At 33.3% G+C, this 22,136-nt stretch overlaps 1 protein-coding gene across 1 annotated transcript in view; it reads right to left on the bottom strand.

The window, feature by feature from the left end:
- The window catches only part of BRIP1 (BRCA1 interacting DNA helicase 1), a gene marked incomplete at its 3' end in the record, with an annotated part of 210,772 nt that overhangs the window by 98,701 nt on the left and 89,935 nt on the right, over nucleotides 1–22,136 (bottom strand). The window contains exons 15-21 of the mRNA XM_079798665.1: nucleotides 18,442–18,524; nucleotides 15,002–15,235; nucleotides 12,300–13,127; nucleotides 9,605–9,684; nucleotides 7,986–8,064; nucleotides 4,722–4,943; nucleotides 2,238–2,395 (exon numbers count right to left, since the gene is read on the bottom strand). Coding sequence (XP_079654791.1) covers nucleotides 2,238–2,395; nucleotides 4,722–4,943; nucleotides 7,986–8,064; nucleotides 9,605–9,684; nucleotides 12,300–13,127; nucleotides 15,002–15,235; nucleotides 18,442–18,524 — 1,684 coding nt within the window. The remainder of the gene's footprint in view (nucleotides 1–2,237; nucleotides 2,396–4,721; nucleotides 4,944–7,985; nucleotides 8,065–9,604; nucleotides 9,685–12,299; nucleotides 13,128–15,001; nucleotides 15,236–18,441; nucleotides 18,525–22,136) is intronic.

The raw sequence follows: 22,136 nt of genomic DNA, 5'->3' as shown, positions 1-22,136 counted from the left end.
TCTCAGGGGGAAAGGGGTGTCTGTGTGGGGGGTATGGGAAGAGACTGGACAAAAATCATACACCTATGGATAAGGACAACGGGGGGGGGGGGGAGGGGAGGGAACCGGGTGATGGGGAGATCTGGGGGGAAAAAAGGAGAAACAATTGTAATAATCTGAACAATAAAGATTTATTTAAATTAAAAAAAAAGATACTATAAAAGGAAAAGGGGATATGTTAAGAACTATAAATCAGAGAAAATGTAGTTTGTTCACTCTATGTGGCTATAAAATATGAAAAAATGTACCTTCCACAAGCTGACTATTAAGTTAAATATGATGTATCTGGCTTAGAAATATTAACATCTTATTAATATTTATCAATAAGATTGCTAACAACAGCTATAAAAACCACCTTCACAAAGCCAGAAACAGCAGAACTAATCCTTCATTTTCAAAGTAAATTTGCATGTACAGTCAGATCAGATTTTAGATTTCCAAATAAATTCACTATTTCAAAAGGGTCATTATATTAAACAAGTAAAAAGTAATATCTGAATTTTGGTGTGCTACTGTTAGGTACGATTGAAAAAAAAGAGAAGAAAAAGTAAGTTATCTCTCAGTAACTTAGGTGATGCTTATGTTCAGCTAACAATTTCCTAACAAATGTAAGAGTATGTGATATGGATGGATAGGACATGGGCATAACTATAAAGGAGAAAGTTATATTTGAAAGCTAATTCCCAGCTGTCCCAGCCAATAAGGTTATTCTTATCCTCCTGTCTAAATTTCTCATCAGGCAAGACAATGGAACAAAACCTTGTTACAAAATTTTTATTACATTTCCAATTGGGAAGAGTAAATTTTAAAAAATAAAATATATAACCCTGCCAGAGCTTTTCAATGTTCCCATACTGCCAATTTTACCTTTCTTGGAAGAAAGACAAGCTCTATTTTTCCCCCACAGAGAAGTATTCATTGTAAGGCATAATTCACCAGCCCACAAAAGAACAGTACTCTTCCTGTGAGCCTTCAATTAACTGTATGCTTATAAATGGCATTTCCTCTGAATGTGTATTGAAACTCACCTTATAAAATCCACAACGGTAGAGCAGTTCTTGTTGCTAAGGGACTATGATACTATTTCATGATGCTAAAACAGGAATATTATAGTTTAAATTGTTCATGCGCCTAGCCATCATCAGACAATTTAAATACTAAAAGAGATAAATGTTCTAACCTCTATTTACGTTATTTAATGTTGAGATAATGAATGATCCTGTACTTTTTAAAAACTAAAGACTTTTAAAGTAGTATCAATAATAATAATAAAGCATTGTTATCAATATGATTGTTGCATGAGCTCTTGCATCATGCCAGGCACTATTTTATGTAGTTTATAGGAATTAACTCATTTAATCCTTATAACAACCCTACTGGTTAGGTATTATTACTTCCCCAGTTTTGCACAAAAGGAAACTAAAGCACAGAAAAGTAACTTGCTCTAGGTTATGGAGCTAATAAAGTGGCAGAAGTAGAATTTGATATCCAACTGGTCTCACTGTAGAGTTTACATTCTTACCTGCCACACTATAGTACACTAAGAAAACATTTTAAAAAATCTTACTACATACATTTATTTACCTGGGATTTGATGTTTTTTAAAGTAAAGTAACTCATAGTTCTTTAAGAACATAGTCTTATTCATAGAACATATTTGCTGAAAGTACTTCCATACTCTGGTGAAATTATATTTATAACCTAATTGTTTACATCATTAGGATAACTGAATCTACTAGGTTTAGGGATGTGCACTAGCAGTTTACATTGAGTGGAAATCCGATCCTTATTTTACAAGGCTAATCTTTGGGTCATGTCTCCAATGTATATTTAATCCTGATTAGGCTTAAATGAGCAGATTAAAAAACACACAAAGAGGTAAGACAAAATAACAGTGCAAGTTTTTAAAGTGTAATTTCACTGCAATGTGGAAACTTAATGTATCTAATTTTGCTATGCAGCCACACCAAGTGGTTTTTTACTTTGGCTTTAATGCCCAATTTACTAAAGCACAATATCTAGGAATAGTTCATCTTTAGTAGTATATCATACTTTATATTTTTTAAAAGAGAGAATGGGCCTTATTAATATATTTATGTGCAGCATAGCAATACTTCATATATCTTCATCATAACAAGTATAGTTATGCATAAGCAAGCTTCACATTAAGTTTCAAAAACAAACATACATAAACTTACCCTTGATTCAGCAATATTTCTAGGGTCACTTATTTCAGCACCAATTAAAGGACATGGGAGTAGAGACTGGTTGATACAATTTCTACACTGTAAGTAGCTGGTTAAAGAACATTCTTTCGTATTCCAGATGGCATTTAAAGATAAACCTGTCTCCATGCCTACAAAAAATTAAAAAAGGCCTTTCATAAACCCTGAACTACCAGATTCAACATCTCAATTTCACTTATAAAGGTACAGAAAGTGGAATGGATGTTAAGATTGGGTAATATTTTTGAAAACCATTACTTTAACATATTTAACTTTTACAATCTTTAGTCTAACATAGAAGAGTACAGAAAATAAGTTTAAAAAAGAGTAATAGCTTACATTTATTAATGCCTATTATATAAATTCATTATTTTATTTTCACAGCAACGCTATGAGGTAATTATTATTGTCCTCATTTTATGGGTGAGAAAACAGTTTCAGGGAGTATAAATTAAAGTCAGAAAGCAGTAGGCTGGGATTTAAAATGTCCAAATCCAAAACTCATGCTTCAGTCCCTTTGGCTTGGTGCCTTCCTCAGAATCAAAATTGTTTTCAAGAGAAAAATGTAATCCTTTGTTTTAAAAAAACACACACTATGTATAATTGAGAACCCTATAAATCTCCATATTCTACAATCAGAAAATTGTTCTACATTAATTGTGAAATGGGACTTTTCATAAATTTAAGACCAGTAAGTTTAAAACAGAAATTTGTTTATCATACAAGTCTATGAGAATGTAATTTCCCACAATTAAAATAGCAAAGTAATTTTGCTCAAGCTTTCACATGGTAATACATCTGCAGGAGTAGCATTCCTTTTACAGTACATTCCTAACAATAATAGATATCACTATTATATATCTGGTTTCAGGACAAAAAGTTTCTCCATATTCTTTAGTTGAACAATCCACCAAACAAATCTCAAATATGCAAGGATAATCTTCTGTGTTGGCCTGCCTTTGGTATAAAGTGAGTAAAACTGCAAGTTTTCATGGAGGAAATGAGAGTTCCAGGTGTTGAATGAGCACTTGCTACCTTCTGTAGGAATTAATGGTACTACACAACAGCGGTGTACAGCAATGGCAGAGAAGAGACAAGAGACAACCTCTCTTGTGATTGAATTTTATTTGTGCCTGGAAGTCACTAAAAAAAGGATTGGAAACTCAGAAAGAGATGTTGGATGATGCAGCACAGGAAAAAAAAAATTAAAACATAGCTTTTCACTTCAAGCTTAAGTGTATGCAGTTGAAATGGGAAGAATTTGTGTAAAAGTTGACTATGAATCTATGCAAAGTTGTAATTCTCAAAACTATCTTACAATCTCCCACACTGCACTAAGCCAAGAAATTTTAACAACCACATATTCATTTTTTGATAAATGAGTACATTCCCACAAGAAAGAATTTCCAATTCCAGAGAAAATATTGAAATTGGTCAAAGCTGCAAAGTACTGACGCGAACATTATTAGAAACATATGATCTGACCATATGTTTCTGCAGACATTTGTAACCAAAGTAAACATTCAGACTTGTCCTGAATGGTCCACCTTTGAGGGGGTAGCAACAAAAAGAAATCCCAAGTTTTATTTTTAAGGGTCTTTTATACTCAGTATTGAATGAATGTATATTATCATAGAGCTTGTTGCCCTCGGATTTTAAATGGGAAGAAAAGGGTTTAGATGAATCCACTGATGTTGAAAATGATAAGTAATAGGTGTCTGGGTTATCTGAAGTCAGCATTTTGGAACAGAAGTAATATGCTTCGCCTTGTCCCTACAGCTTCTAGGAAGAGCAGACGAACTTATTTCTAGGTGAGTGTAGGGCTGGGATAAAGAACAGTAGTGTTTGGCCTAGTCCTTTCTACCCAACATTCGAAACAGGTATTGGCAGAATAAAAATGAACATGATGAGCAGACTTGAAAGTAGCTGGGAAATTGTACAAGGGCAGTAGGCAGCCTGAGACATATTTATGCAAAGGTAACAACACTTGTGTTTATGGGTTATTTGTTTGTCTCTAAGCACCTATCCCATTGTTTTTTAGGAATAGCTGGTGGAGCCCAGTTGCTTCTACCCTGGAGGTAGCTCCCATGAGTTACTGCCCATCCTTTACCCAGGTCAAGCCTGCCAAAGCATGCATTGGACCTGGATTTGTGTGCCTTGTAAAGTGGTTTTGTTTTTTTCTTTTTTGGAGTCAGTATCAGACACAGATAGATCAATGCCTCATCTGTACGGATGTGACTTTTCTTATTTACACATTGCTTTGTTTTGAACAAAATTTGAGATTCTGTTTTATTTTTCTTCCTTTGCAATTCTTAAGTCAGTGGAACATATTTTAAAGAGCAACTTTTAAAACTGCTTTTCATTTGAGAATTCACATGAAAATAAAAAGGTCCCTTATTTACACTTAAGGGGTTTAGAAAGTGACAAGAAAGCAATATAGCTATTAAATAAGTTTACCTTCATTCTTTACTGAAGTCTGAAAAACCACTAATGTGGTTTTTAAATGCTTAAGGGCAGCACTGTCCCCGGTTACATAAAATGAATTTTCTTCTTTTGAACTGTACTCGGACTCAGTTAAGCAATGGCAAAGGGATTCTGTGCAACTTAATTTAACATTTAGGAAGATTCTTTGGATTTTTATCAGCACAGCATTCTTGGAAAAAACTTTTTTTAAAACTCCTATAAGAAATAAGGTGAAAGAGATTTAAGGAAAGTATATCACACTATCAATTATATTAATTTTCTAGAAATATACTGCTGGTTGCTGTAATTTATTAAAATTAATTTGTGTATGTATGTTCGTCAATCAGAAGACAACTCAATGGAGAATTATTACACATAGTGGAAACAATAAAACAAGTAAATATATTGTCATTAAAACCTATTATCACCAACAGATACCACTTTCGTAATAAACTCTATAGTTGGATGCAGTTACAGTACAAAGAATATAATTGAGTTGGCTTTTTAATTAGTATCTTAATGTGTTAATTTCTTGGTTATCTAAAATTGTACTTTTCTCTAAGAATGCCTTAAGAAATCAATTTAGTATGAACTAAACTACATTAAAAACAAAGTGTGGTGTGTTGCCATCAATGACCTTCATCTGAGTACTAAATCTCTCTGGAAATCAGTTACTTCATGTTTAATATGAAGGGTAGATGATTTCTAAAATTCTGGCCTACTCTAAAATACTAAAATACTTCTCATAAAAAAATATTTACTAACGTCCTAACTAACCGGTTTGGCTCAGTGGATAGAGCGTCAGTCTGCAGACTGAAGGGTCTCAGGTTTGATTCCGGTCAAGGGCATGTACCTTGGTTGCAGGCACATCCCCAGTAGGGGGTGTACAGAGACAGCTGATGGATGTTTCTCTCTCATCGATGTTTCTCTCTATCCCTCTCCCTTCCCCTCTGTAAAAAAATCAATAAAATATTTTTAAAAAATTACTAAGCACCTACTATGTGTGAAGCATTATACTATGCTCCAGGACTGTTTGAGTTTATATTCCTCAATAAATGTTAATATATTTTTGTTTAATATAAAAACTAGAGGCCTGGTGCACGAATTAGTGCACGGAGGGGGGTGGATGGGGGCGGGGAAGGGCTCAGCCTGGCCTGTGCCCTCTTGAAATCTGGGACTCCCTTGGGGAATGTAGCAGTGCACCAAGTGGCAGGCGGCCAGGGAGGAGCCCAAGCCACCGCCACGCCACTCGCACTTATTCCGGCCCATTGTGCCTGCTGCCACTGCTCAGTAGCGCTGCTGCGGAGTCCGGAGAGGCTCCCACCACCACTGCTGCACTCACCAGCCATGAGCCTAGCTTCTGGCTGAGCAGTGTTCCCCCTGTGGGAGCGAACTGACCACCAGGGGGAAGCTCCTGCACTGAGCGTCTGCCCCCTGGTGGTCAGTGCATGTCATAGCGACTGGTCGACAGGTTGTTCTGGTCTTTCGGTCGTAATGGTCGCTTAGGCTTTTATATATATCTAGATACTATGATTCTGGAAAGTAAGCCTTTGGAAAAAAAATAAGAGAATGAGGCTTGCTTTCAGAATTCTAAGACTATGCCTTTCATAAAGAGATTCTAGCAAACAAAGGTAAACTAAAATGAATATAAAAGTACAAAAATACATCAAAATGGTGGAAAGAGTTCCATGACCTTGATTGAGCTCTCATTATAATGTTCCCTTTCCCTCATTTATAAAATAAGAATACCACCTGTATTGTTTTTTTTCTTTTTTAACTGATTAAGGTATTATATGTGTATGGTGGTTCAGTGGTAGAATTCTCGCCTGCCACCAGTATTGTTGACTTTGAAAGCTCTATAATACACTACATGGCACACTCTAAAGCACCACAGATGTATCTGCTATGTTCTTGCTTTGCTTCCTTTATAAGTAAAGAATCCAGAGTAGAGAGGCTAAAAGATCAGAAGATGGGAACACCAGGAAAAAACAGCATATCCTGAATTTCCTCAAGAATATATTTTAAAATTCTAAGTATTTCTTTTTCCGTAAAAACTTAAAGAAAATTGCCCTGGCCATGTGGCTCAGTTGGTTGGCAAATCAACCCAAACACCAAAGGTTGCGGGTTCCATCCCCAGTCAAGGCACATATAGGAAGAAACATCTCACATCTATGTTTCTCTTTCTGTGTCTCCTTTCCTTTTGGAAAAAGAAAGGTCACTAGAGTCTAGAAACTGGTCAAATGAAAAAGGTATTTACAAGAGCCAAGTATCATAGGACAAAGTCATTATAAAGTAAATACATTATAGAATGCTCTATTCAATGTATTTAGTCAGAGTCAGTTAATATAGTGTTGGGAGTATAAGAGTAAACAACAAAGACACCCCCCCCCCCTATCCCCAAAGAAAAAAAAGTCCCTGATCTGCCCTATGGATTTTACATAGAATGTTCTCAATGGACTTCAGTGTTCCTTTGGTAACTTTTTGTGGTGTTTTTTTTTTTTTTTTTCAATGTATATATATTTTAAGATACAAAAATGAAATGTAAAAAAAACCCAAACAGAAAATAAGTCTTCATAATACTTAAGTCTTGCTAGTAAAAGAATAACTACATAGAACTTCTTTTCAAAAGAAGCTCTAAGTGTTTTTCAGCCAAATTTGAAGGTGCAATGCTGAGATAACAATTACTGTAGATTATTGTTTTAGTTCCCTAACAACTAACATTTGGACAGTGCTTCAGAATTTATAGAGCACTTTCACATATTGTATATCATCTCGTTTAATCCTCACAATAATTTTCTTAGGTAGGTAGTGCTCACCTTTTCCCCACTAGAAAATAAAGCTAAAGCTCAATAAGGTAAAATACTATGACCAAGGCCACTCTGTAAATAGTAGGGCCAAAGCTCACACTCATTCCTTTGACCCCCAATTCTGTTATCTTTCTCTTTGCCTGATGTTTAAAAAAGCTTTAATGTACTTTACTGCATTGGTATTCATAAAGTTTAATTTATTTCTTATGAAATAATTTATCTCCATTTTAAAATGAGAAAACATAAATTCTAAAAAGTTAAGTAACTTGCCCAAAGTAAGTCAGCAGGTGGACTTGGAATGTTTCCAAGTCTAATGATAATAAAGTCCATGTATATTAACAATCAACTTTAAAGACTAAAATATGAAAATATTAATACACCAATCTACTTTATTGCAATTTAGGTGGACCTATACTAAGGATGACACAAAGTAATTTTTTATATTTCCTACCTCCTTCTGCTTTAGGTAATAGTTCAGTTCCACAAATAATACAATAAAGTCCTGACTGGCAAGGCAGGTTACTTGGGTCCTTTTACAACACATAAGAGAGATCAATGTTTGAAAGAATGGTTAATATTAAAGTATGAATACCACAAGGCAGTTTGAAAATAAAAGAGAAAATATACCTAGGTAATACTTGATACAAAATAATAACTATCAGTATTTAATATCCTTAAATCTTTTCAACTACTATGAATCATATATAAATGATGGCACCTAACTTAGTTTGCATAAATGATACTCCAATTATATAATCTCATACTTTATATTAGCAAGAGGCCAAATGAAACATTTTAATATTGTGCTTTATAAATACTGATATAAAATAATTTAATGTAAAATGATGAAATTTTGGGGAAAAGCATGAGCATCAAAATCATAGAAACTGCTTAGAAAAGACCAAGATTTAAAAAATACAAATCTATTATGAAGAACAGTAAGATATCTACATGACTATGCCTTGTTAATAAATATTCCTTTTAATCAGTATTTACCCTTAGATTTTCAAAGGTTAATTTTTGGGAATAGTAAGTTTCATACAGCTTTTGTTTTTCTTCTAATACCTTGAAGCTCGTTCATTATAGAGTGGAATTTGGTATAAGATGGGCTGTTTTGGACCTAGTCCAAGAGTTTAGTTACTGAAAGCACTTCATTCTTAGGAGGTTTCACCAATAAGGTGATCCACTGGCTCAGATCCCTTGGATATTATAACAAGGCTCCATTGTAGAGTACAGGAAGCCAGGCAGCTAATGGTTCGTTCTATCAAGTGAAAGCTTAAGAAACAAAATTCTTCTTTCTTTTTTTCGGTAGGCATGAAAATCGTTTAAGGCTAGAGAATTAATAAACTTAGGTCATCTGTCTAAATTTCCATTCCCTGAAGTGATGTTCTCTATTGTATGTTAACAGCTGCACAGATACTTCATGTTATGGTTTTAGCTTCCTTAGACATTTGTTGTCTGATACAGTCTTAAGTTTACTTTTTGTTATTAAAATTTTCAGTATTAATAATAAACTTCTATTTACAAAAGACTGACTGCATTTTTCTATAAACATAGACAAAAAACTACCAAGAATTCATAAAGGTTAAAGTAGAATCTTGTTTAGCTCATTAATAAATATTAAAAAGAGCACAAGCAAAAGTAATTGTTAGGTAATCATATACCCCAAAAAATGACATCACTGATATTAAATGACTACAATAACCAGTCTTTCAAGTAATTTTACATCAGGCACTTTGATTTTGTGAAATTTTATAAGCAATCCTAAAGAATTAAATATTTTGAATGTGTTTTACCATAGGAAAATAACATGACATAGTCATATTGCAGAAAAATAATATGGGAAAGCCTTTTAAAAAATTAATGTCTTAAAGATCATAAGGAAGACTAAAAACAAAGCCTTGTGTGAACTTTAAAACAGTGCTAAATTAAAAACCATGTAATAATTAAATGCATAGTAGTAGCAGAGTAAGAGTTGTCATTAATTTCCAACATAGCTATAACAAGTTTTAAATGATTCATCTAAATTTCAATAGTCAAGACAGGAAACATCTACTCTTTACATTGTACCTTTCTTCCATGAATAAAGCCCTTTCTCCAACTGGTAGTTTTCCTGGTTCGTGGCCTGTATGTTCTATAAACTTTCAGCCCTTGAATAAATTCAGTATTAAATAATTACTTCATATGCATCAAATGGGTAAGGCAAACTACCTGATAAGCAATTTCTATCTTAAATATCTCAAAAGTCCTAAAGAATAAACCAAATAATTTTCCTTCTAACCATATAACAATTCTTTTTTATTATTTTTTAACTTTATTTTTATTATTGACAGTATTACAGATATCCCCATTCCCCCACCCCCTTTGCCCACCTCCACCAGCTCCTGTCCCCTTGTCCCTCTGGTCATCACATACAACGATTCTTTATTTCTGGTCCGTCTGTCTGTCTATCTGTCTATCTATCTATCTATCTATCTATCTATCTATCTATCTATCTATCATCTTCATCATCATTAGGAAAGTTTCATATAAAGTAAGGATGCACTCCAGATATATGATTGATTACTAACTAATAACTGATAGTTTGCTATGTGCCAGGTACTCTTTTAAATGCTTTTACATATTTTAATGTATTCAATTCTAAAACATCTCTATAAAAAGTACGTAATCACTAATGAAAATGTACTACAACCTACTGTATTATAAAGGCTAGTACTTTTGCAATATCCACTTAGTCAAAATTATAATCTAAGGAGACTATATAGATATACACCTGATTCAAAATTGACATCATTATACAAAATTTTTGAAACACCTCTTGGAATTACTAAAAGCTGTGGCACAACTCTACATACATTCCAAATAAAGAACTTTTTAGCTTTAGATAGTTTGGAAGGAATAAATATTAGAGAAAGGGGATGGTATTTGAGATCAACTTGGATAATAACACTAAGATACAACTAAAATATAATGTGCTTGGTTTTTCTCATGTAGTTTTCCAATTTTTCTAAAGGCAATGTTTTAAGCACAGCATTATTAAAATAAATATCTTGCTTCTCAAGTTATTATGTACATATTCATAAAATTATTCCCTTAAAGGTAGATGAGTGTCATTTCACCTACTCTATAAAATGGTTTGCTTAACTTCACTTGTTTTAGAACAAAAGCAATTGAAAAGTAATTCAGAATAAAATAACATATATTCCTTTAAATTATAGATTTTTAAAGCTGAGATTTACATGATTTTATAGTACTAAATCCTGCATTTCACAGTTAAAACATTCCCTAAAAGGCATAGTAATTGACAACATCACTAAGCTAATTAGTGGGAGAGCCAGGAATAGAGTCCAAATCTCTTTTCTTCCACCACCTGGTATTCTTTCCACTACTCCACTACCCTTATCTGCAAATTTAAAAATATACTAGAGAGGAGAAATGGTTATACCCTTTCAAAACAATTTAGAAATTCCCTTCTAATCTAATGCTTTGTAACTTATTACTCATTGATCAACTAAAAAAACATGTAATACTAGGTGGGATATAATACATCCCAATCTCTAGATGAATGCTTTAACTGGTAAATTATCAATTTGAACTATGCTTAAGAGTTATGGCATCCAATGCTATAAAACAGTTAAGCTGTATTCAATCTAAATATCATCAAAATAAAAGTAAGCACATGCATATGTAATAATTTATCATCCAAATAAATGTAAAATAAACTTGATTGCTGGGAATTCTGACTTGAAAATAAACTACTTCCACAACTTCAACAGGTCCTAAAATTTCAATTAAAATCACTCACAAGAAGCCTAAATGTCAATAAAATAATAGATATTTCTTAGAAAAAGATCAGTGAATGTAATTTTGGAATGATGTCAGAGAAGAGCATCTTTTATAACCATTTTTGATAAGAAGTATAGCTCCATTTACAAAAACCTAAAGTCAAAACTTACAGAAAGACTTACTGAGCTGTAAGGGAACATTTTTAAGCTACAGTTACATGTTTACATTTACTGATCAAATTTACATATGAAGTTTTTTTATCTTAATAGTTGCAAAATTAAAGCCTTTATGCTAAAACATGTCACTTTTCCTCCCAATGATAATGAAGCTAGATAATCAGAATTGAAAATTCGGCGTCCTTCATTTGGCATTTTATAACTTTACATAAGTTTGCTTAAAACATGCTTGATATTAGTTTATCAAACAAACAAATGTAAGACAACATCAATTTAAAATGCATGCAGTTTTCTTCCTTAATTCTTAATTATTACTAGGCAGTTTAATATAGGAATAAATTTTTTAAGAAAACTTTGATTTCTAAAAGAAATGTCAGACCAATCTGAGGTAAAATCTATAATAAAACATTACTGGTTTACACTGTTGTTAATTTTTATGTATCAGATGAAAACAAATGAAGAAAAGTACAATATATAAATGTTTATGTAAAATTTAAAATGCCCTAGATAACTATGTATCTTTTAGATTGATTGATTTTGAATTGCACTTAGCTAAGGAAGACTTTTGAAAGAAAATATTTTGAATGAATCACTTTATCAAAACAAGAATAGTAAAACTTGTATTTCAGAACTTAATATACTTTTAAAACTCTTATGGCAATTAAAGTAAAAAATATATCTCAAATTTTAAAAAATTATACTTAGCTAATGTATGTTATCGTTTATAATAAAGTTTAATATAAGTACAACATATTTTTATAGCTTGACAGTTAAGTATTATTATCTAACACCAGGGAACACACCTTTATTTTTGGGAGGAGACTGTTTAAAGTCCTTTATATCCATTTCATGAGTTTTCTCCAGTTCTAACTCACTTATATGAGTTGTTTTTATATTATTACCAATATCATCAACTTTACTTTCTTCAATATGCATAAGTCTATTTAACTTTGTGTCTGGGCAATCCTCAACTTTCATTTTCCTGACTGAATCTACTTCTTTTGTAGTCCTAGTTTCAAAAAGATCTTCAGCTAAAATACAATTTGAATTATTGGCCAATCTATTGTCTCTATCAGTTTCAACTAGTTCATTTTTTTCTTTATTTGTATCTACAGGATCATAAAGTTCAGGGGTAAAATAGATAGATTCATCTTCTGCTTCTGTTTCAAAAGCTCTATTTGAAGTAGAAAGTTTATCTTCTTCACTCACTAGAGATAATTCAATGTCTGGATCCAGGGCTTCTTTACAGCAGAGTAGCTGTTCGGAATGATCTTTTTTAAGAAGAGCAGCCTCAATCTTTATTGATGGAATAATAGTTTCTGACTGAGGGCATGGTTCAAATGATGTGTTTACTCTTAGAGATGAAGACTCAAATTTATCAGTGAGTGGCAAAACAGTTTCACAATCCTTTTCTGTTTTGAAAGTGGAAGAACTAGAGGCACAGTCCTCTGATGACCTAAACTTAGGTGTTGTAGTCAGAATTTTACCAGAAAAACACTGCCCTAAAGAATTAGAACTAGACCAGCTAACTCTGTTTGTTTGTTTGTTGAAGGTTGGGCTTGTGGATCTGGAAATCCCAATGGTTTCTGCTTCCATTGCCTGGCCAGACTCTTCCAATAATTCTGGATCATCTATGAGTACAAAAATGTAAAAATGTTAACTTTCTGTTCCTAGCATAGTAATTGTTTTATCAAAATGATTTTTGTTAGAAATACTACAATAACCGTAAAGGAGACAAAATCCTGAGCCCACAACCAGTAGCAGGATTTCCATCTTAGAATGTAAAGCTCAAAATATTAACTCTGAAAAGAACCTTATGTCTCCAGTGAGTCCTAACCCAAGTTATAATGCTGTATGGTAAATTTTCAAATCCCACACCAGGAACCTCAGGAGTGAATGAGAAAAAGGGTAAAAAGAGGAAGAGGGCTGAATAAAGGAGGGAACAGGCTGTAATAATTTACTTTTTAAATCCACTAACTAGTTACTGACCTAGACTAATTCCCTTAAGGAAATTGACACTACAAAGACTAAGAAATAAAACTGGTTAGTACTCAGACCTGAACTAGAACCTAGGTTTCCTGATTACCAATATAATGACCTTGAATTCACTACGGCATTTATTGTATAGTAGAGGTCCGGTGCATGAATTCGTGCACGGGTGGGGTCCCTCGGCCTGAACGGTAGGGACTGCGGAAGGTTGGCTGGCCACGGGAAGTTGGCTGTGGGAGCACACTGACCACCAGGGGGCAGCTCCTGCATTGAGCATCTGCCCCTGGTGATCAGTGCGCATCATAGCTACCGCCGGTAGTCCGGTCGTCTGGTTGTAATGGTCACTTAGGCTTTTATGTATTTAGATAGAAGCATATACTATAAAATAAATATTTAAAAATTGATATATTAAACTATCATATATTCATTAAAACTATGGAAATAATACCAATTATATATCCACAGTTTGGCAAACTTTTTCTATCACAGGCCAGACAGTAAATATTTTTGGTTTTGCAGGTCTTATTGTATTTGTCACAACTACTCAATTGTGCTGTTCTAGTGTACTAAGTACAATTACTCAACTCCACTTTTGTATATAATATGTAAATGAATGGATGACAGTGTTCCATTAAACTATATTTAAAAAAACAGACAGCAGGCCAAATTTGGCCCAGAGGCCATAGTTTGCCAATCCCTGATATTGACCATTATATTCTAATATATTTTGAAATATTTTTTTATCATTTAGAATACATGACTTTATTTCCCTAAACTAAGAAATTCATGTAAGAAAAAGACCTATAAGTGAGAACAATTTTCAATATAACCTTTAGAAAAACATCTAGCATTTGCATAGTACTTTACAATGCTGTAATATTTATCATGTTATTAGATCTTTACAACCCAACTTTGAGGGATAGGTATGCAGATAATCTTTTTTCTATTAAGACTCAAAAAAGTTAAGTGATTTGCTCCTCGTCACAAAGCTAGTTAGTAGCAAAGTTGTTGTTGTTGTTTTAATATATTTTTATTATTGATTTGAGAGAGGAAGGGAAAGGGAGAGAGAGAGATAGAAACATCAATGATGAGAGAGAATCATTGATCGGCTGCCTCCTGCAGGCCCCACACTGAGGAATTGAACCATGACCTCCTGGTTCATAAGTCAACACTCAACTGAGTCATGCCAGCGGGAGTAGTAGCAAAGTTTGTTAATGAAAAGTCAGAAAATGTGCTCAGCTCTCCTGACCAAAGTTTGTTCCCATTCCAATATACTATACTACTTCACTAATTTATGACAATACTTTACATTACAAACCAAGGTATTTAAGGACATTAATCTATAACACAAAAATATCACTTCACTAAATATAATGGAAGACTTTTCTATCAAATGAAAATGGACAAAGCTTTTCATACATTTGTCCTTCCTGGAGGTGATGTCACTTGGGAGAGATGAACTTTTAGTTAACCATTTTACAACATTTTAATTCTTAGACACACATTTTTGCTTTACCTTCCCTAGGATTTTCTGGTAATAGATGATTTGCTGCTTCTAAAAAGTAAGGTGAGGTATTGTCCTTCAAACAAGCCACTTCAAGTGTAGACTGACTGTCCTGTAGAGACTTTCTGTCCTCTTTGGATACATCAATGAACTTTTGGTGCTTTTTGGAAAATTCAGCCAAAGATTCCAGGGCACTTTCAAAGGTTGAGTGGTGCTGAATCTGCTGACGCACCCATTTAGAAAGTCCTAAGGAAAAAGTAAACCCAGGGAAGAAACTTTGGTTATTTTATATTATTTATGATATTTGGTTATGATGACATTATGTATTAAGAAAAACTTGGATAATTTTTCTAATGAAGTAATCTATAATTTAGAGTATATAGAATGGTTCTCAATACTCTTCCTGCCTTTTCACCTTCATATGTACAATATGCTCATATATCAGTAACATTTCTCTTTATATGCAACAATTGTCAACTGTAGAGAGGAAAGAGGCAATGGGAGTAAAGTGAGGGGGAGCGGAATTTTTGTCAGTTTAGAACAGTGGTCGGCAAACTGTGGCTCGTGAGCCACATACGCCTCTGTTGACTAATGAGTTTGCCGACTACTGGTTTAGAATAACTCACGAATAAAGCAAATTTAATTTCACAATTCCCCACAAAAATTGGCTGCCTTTTCATTATAGGGAAACTAGAAGTTGTAAACAACACAATTTTGCATACCTACTTTCTAAATTTCACTCCTTTTGCAAAAATAAATTCAAGATTTCAGGCTCATAGGTTTTTTGTTCCTTTTTTCCCCTAATTCCAAATATACCTTAAACTACTCTGGGGGCCAAAAGGAATAACAGTTTTATGGGTAAATCATGTCCTATCTAAATATTACATTATTTTTTAAATATACAAGTAATCAAGTTGTAAGGGACAAAATTTGATCTAGGACATATGAAAACTGCATAAAAATGAACCATAATTTTTAATCTAAGGGGTTTTATAGTAAGACTCACTTCAGAATGAAATTCAAAATCAGATATTCAAACTTTTAAAAAATAAATGTTCTCTACTAATATTACTAAAATTATCATCACCTTTTGAAGTAATTTAAAAAGTCACTGTGGCCGTGGCTTGTGTGTCTCAGTTGGTTGGGTATTGTCCTGAGCACCCAAAGGTTGCCAGTTCAATTCCTAGTCAGGGCACATGCCCAGGTTGCAGGCTTGATTCCTCTCTCTCTCCCTCTTCCTCCCCTCTCTCTAAAAATCAATAAAAAATATTTTAAAAATAAAAAATATAAAAAATAAAAAGTCACTATGGTGACTACTATCTTTGATTTTAAAATACATTCCTTTATTTGTTTTTTAATGGAGTTTTTATATCAGTCTTACGTATAAAAATTGAATTTAAACGAATATCAGTCATCAAAAGAAATTTGTATTTTGTGCTATTGCCCAGATAAAAAAAAAATTTCAGTCTCAAAAAAAATCAATTAATTAAAACCATACAGAAATAAATGAAATATAATTAAAAAATCTCTCAACAAATCTGAACTATAAGGTAAAAGTTTAAGTTCTAGATTTTAAAATAAAAAATTAAGAATTTCCTTTAAACTTCTTTTTTTGGTTGCTAGGAGAAAATAATTACACCACCTAATAATATGAAATTTTCCAAAATTGAGAAATTTTAGTACTATAGTTACCTCTTCCATTTTGATCATTTTGTAATCAAAGTAAGCCTTTGCAGTGTCAAATGTCAGCTTACTTTTGAAACGTGAAAGAATCTGAGCTCCACCTGCTGACTAAACATAAGCACTTAACATTTTGCTTTCAGTTATGTCTTGACCTAAGCACAATGGTTTGCTTTACATTCAACAGCAAGACAGATAAAGCAAAATTTGCTGCTTTAATCCATCCAAGGTGGATATGTTTTGATATCAAACCAAATATAGTAATTAAGCTCTGAAATGGAAAAAGTATAGTCCATACTCATAGAAAGCTAATCTGAAATTTAAAATTTAGCAACTTTTCATTATAGTATAGTATGAACTTTATAGCATTAAAGATAATAATAAAGATGCAAATATTTCCAACAGTTCTTCAATAATTGATGGGTTCATGCCGAAACCGGTTTGGCTCAGTGGATAGAGCGTCGGCCTTCGGACTCAAGGGTCCCAGGTTTGATTCCGGTCAAGGGCATGTACCTTGGTTTCGAGCACATCCCCAGTAGGGGGTGTGCAAGAGGCAGCTGATCGATGTTCTCTCTCATCGATGTTTCTAACTCTCTATCCCTCTCTCTTCCTCTCTGTAAAAAATCAATAAAATATATTTTTAAAAAATAATAATAATTGATGGGTTCCTGGTATTGCCTCTAAAGGGATTGTGTTACTGCAAAATAAAGACTACAGATATTCATCAACTCATGATGGGGTTACATCTTAATAAACCCACTGTAAGTTGAAAATATTGTATGTCAAAAGTACATTTAAAATACCTAACCTACCAAATGTCATAGCTTAACTTAGTTTACCTTAAATGTGCTCAGAACTCTTACATTAGCCTACAGTTGCTCAAAATTATCTAATTTGAAACCTATTTTATAATGCCCAGCATCACCAGAGAGTATCCTACCACACATCACTATACCAGGAAAAGTTCAAAATTCAAAATTCAAAGCATGGTTTCTATTCAAAGTGTATAACTTTTGTACAATTGTAAAGTAGAAAAATCCTAAGGCACATCAATGAAAGTCAGGGACCACCTGAAGAGAGACATAATACTAGTATTTGTCCATTTGAATGGGGGGGGGGGAAATGACTTTAATTTTGTGGCATGCAATAGTGTTTTTCCTTTTAGAAAATATGAGCTCTGACTAACATAAACTCTATAATAACTGAAGCATTTCTGAACAAGCAAACCAACAAACAAACACAACAACAAACCTCAACATAACCCAAAATGAAAGAATAAAGAATCCTAAGCAGCAAAAGGAGATGTACTTAAATGTAAAAACTTAGTATTTCTTAGAAAAGTCATTTCTGTAGAACAGCTTTCCCCCTAACAATGCTAAATAAATTATTAGTGTTACTGAGTCAAATCCCATATTCTAAGAAATTGAAGGATTCTAATTGATTAATACTTTGTTGTTAACTAACCAGATTCTCCTCTATAAAGATTGTTTTTTGTTTTGTTTTGTTTTGTTTTTGCAAACAACATAAGCACTAAAAGGCTAGAATTCCTTTCAATATTGATTTTCCATGTTTGATCTAAATATTCAAATTCTCACAATGCAATATACAGATGATGTATCATAGAATTGTGCACCTAAAACCTATATAATTTTATTAACCAATGTCAACCCAATAAATTTAACTTAAAAATTCTCTAATTCATTGTCTTTAAAAATAAAAGTCATTAAAGATTGTTATTAATTCATTACTCTAAGCCAAACTGAGAATCTTACCAGATATATATCGACTTGGGTTACTCCTGAAGCGGTCATCCACTAAAATAAGAGCTCCCCAATCATTTTTGTGTCGAATACATCTATAAAATGTAGGAAGAAAATAAAACAGATATAACTTTGAAAATAAAAGCTAAATTTCTAATGGGAAAGATAGAAGACTGAAAAAATCAATTACATGTCATTGGTTTATATTCCTTTAATCAAACTAATATTATGATCAAGGTTATACTCAATACATTGTACCAAAGTAGTTCTATAACCAAATCCCATACTTCTGGTGACTACTGATAACTCAACATCCCAAAATGTTATATGCATCTATTTTGAAAGGCAAAAAAATGTGTTTTCCAAAACTTTTCTTAGCCACACAGACTATTTTTTACCTCATGTATTATATTGTTAGTTTTACGTAGATGAGCTTTATTCTAGTTTAATGAGTTTTTATCATAAGTGAATGTTTAATTTTACAAAAATCTTTTATATGCACCAATTTATATGCTCATGTAGTTTTTCTCCTTTAGACTGTGTGGTAGATTATATTGGCAAAACTTTGAATATTGAGCCTGCCTTTCATTCCTAGGATAATCACATACGGTCATGATGCATTACTCTTTCTATAGATTGCTGGATTTGATTTGCTAAAAATATTAAAATTAAACATACAATTCAGTGGTTTTTAGTACATTTACAAGGTTGTGCAACCCACACCACTATTATACAACATTCTTATTTCACCAAAAAAATCCCAGTGCCCATTATTAGTCACTCCCAGTTATCCCAATGATTCTCCCTAACCCCTGGCAACCTCTAATCTACTTTCTGTCGTTACAGATTTGCCTATTTTGGGCATTTCCTATAACTGGAATCATACAATATTCAGCATTTTGTGTCTGGCTTCTTTCACTTAGCATGACGTTTTCAAGGTTACTTGTATTGCATATCGGTACTTTGATTTTTTTTATGGCTGAATAATATTCCACTGTATGGATATACCACATTTTGTTAATGGGCATTTAGGTTGTTTCCACCTTCGGACGATTATAAACAATAGTGCTATAACATTTGTGTACAAGTTTTGGTATGAATACAAAATTTTTATTATCTTGAGTATGTAACTAGGAGTGGAGTTGTGCACTTTTAAAGAAAGAACCCATTGGAAATTTTGGAGTTGAAAAGTATAACTGAGTAGGATAAAGAAATAATCAGTTTAATTAAAGATAAGTTAATTGAGCCCTTTCAATCAGAAAATTATGCCCTCTAATTCTGAGCATTTTTCTGAAAATTATTTCTTTGCTATGTTTCTTTCCCCTATTTTCTCTAGTCTCTTAATATGGATCATAAGTTGGTTCTTACATACTGATCTTCTTTTTTTTAAGTACTTTCCTATTTTCCCTTTGTCTTTTTGATCTGGAAAATTTCTATTTTATCTTCTAAGCCCAATTCTTCATTTAAAATTTGTTGCTATCATGTTAATGTCTAAGAGCTTTTTCTTATTTTCTGTTCCTCCTTTTTGAAGGCACTTAGCTTACCTCTCTATAAATATTACTGATACTTATTTTTTTAAAAGCTTTCTTCTATCCAGTTTAGCAAACTATGAACCACAGGGAAAATCTGGCCCACATCTTGTTTTTGTGCAGTCTGCAAGGTAGAAGTGGTTTTTACATTTTTAAAGGGTTAAAGAAAAAAACAAGAATTTGGATGCAAAACATATGGCATGAAAAGCCTAAAATATATACTATCTGTCCCTTTATGTAAAAAGTGTGCTAACCCCTGTTCTATTGCACTGTTTCTGTTTTCTATGAGTTCTTCCACCCTGTTTTGTTGGTATTATTTTGCTATTGTTTTAGTTTCTATTATCTCATGATATAGATATTCTTTGAATATCTAAAGACTCTTGGGACTTACTAAGGGTAAGGCACTAATTCTTGGCAGCTCTGTAATCATGGGTGGGGCTTATAGGCCAAGAGGCTTCACAGTAAGGTAATCTGGTAGGAGCAGGGCCATTTTGTCACTATCTGTAGACCCTTACTCATGGAGCGGTCAGTTTCCAGGAAGAGAAATACTGTACTTTCCTGAGTTGTAGATGTAAGATTGTCAGCTTACTCAGAACTTACAAGAAAAAGGAGATGGAGTGCTGACATTCAGTAGGTAGACTTTTCTTAATCCCCATCATTAATACATCCTTAGCTGTACCAGGAGTTGAAGAATATATAGACTCTAGTTTAATTGCTCTAGAGCAGTGGTCGGCAAACTCATTAGTCAACAGAGCCAAATATCAACAGTACAACAATTGAAATTTCTTTTGAGAGCCAAATTTTTTAAACTTAAACTTCTTCTAACGCCACTTCTTCAAAATAGACTCACCCAGGCCCTGGTATTTTGTGGAAGAGCCACACTCAAGGGGCCAAAGAGCCGCATGTGGCTCGCGAGCCGCAGTTTGCCAACCACAGCTCTAGAGAGTAAACATGAATGGGGGAGGGAGCTATCAAACTATTTTTTATACTAACTTGCAACCAATCCTCTTGTGTTTAACCTTACTTTAACTGAAACTTTAGAGTGCCCCCAAGTCCTAAGCTTTTCCATGACTGAATCTGGAGGATCTTCTTAGCTTTCATAACTATGGATTTAAATTTCAGTTTTCTCTTGCCTGTTAAGTTATTCAATCACTCATCTTTTTTCCAGTGTTCAGAATTTGCTGACATCTCGTCTGTCATTGTCCCCTCTGCCACTCCTTTTTAATTTTGTAGGTTTGGCATTTTTATTCCTTTACTACCATGGGATTTTGAGAAAGGGTGAAGATTAATATAAATGTTTGATTTTTCCACAGAGAGACTAAAAAAAAAAATCTAAATCTTATATGACATCCTTTTTTGATCAAAAGTTTTGTTATCCATGCGTTCCAAGGTATCAGACCATAAAATTGGGCAGAATGGGAAGATGGATATTGCCAACATTATAGGACAGTGTCGAAAATCAATAGAAAGTCAGGCTGGCACTCTGTTTTGGTTCCACTACAGTTTATATTTAAAGTGCCCTATGAAAGAAAGGCATTTAACTTAACAAAACAGTTCAGAAAAACAGGTTTCACCTTTTCATTTTCCCATTGTTTTCATACTGCCTTGCTCAAATGAATTATGCCCACTTGAGACAAAGATACTTTTAGTAAAGCAGACCTGTTAGGAAACTCATAGTGCAGTTATAACCTGGTCACAAAACCATATGGTACATTCCTAAAGCTGTTATTACATTTTAAGGACTTATATTACTTCAAATACTCATGTGGCCTTAAAAAAAGATAACACTTTTTAACACAATTTGTTTCTGTTTACTTTAGACCCTCTAGACATATCCCTTGTAAGGACAGTGCCTAAGTATAAGCACCTTTTATGTCAATCAATATACATTATGAGTATTATCAAATGATGTAAAATATTTACTTGGTTTTTAAATGGACATGTTTCTATTAGTTGTTACTTGTTGATACTGTTGCCCTTAAAAATCAATGACAGTTGTGTTACCCATTTTTTAATTAATAAAATACTATAACTACAGTATTATATATAAATACTAGAGGCCCAGTGCACAGATTCGTGTACCAGTGGGGTCCCTCGGCCTGGCCTGCACCCTCTCGCAATCTGGGAACCCTTGGGGGATGTCGGAGAGCTGGTTTCAGCCCGATTTCCACAGGCCAG

The sequence above is a fragment of the Cnephaeus nilssonii genome, assembly GCF_951640355.1.
Source record: "Cnephaeus nilssonii genome assembly, chromosome: 19".
Taxonomy (NCBI): domain Eukaryota; kingdom Metazoa; phylum Chordata; class Mammalia; order Chiroptera; family Vespertilionidae; genus Cnephaeus; species Cnephaeus nilssonii.
This window is presented reverse-complemented; position numbering and strand designations above follow the sequence as displayed.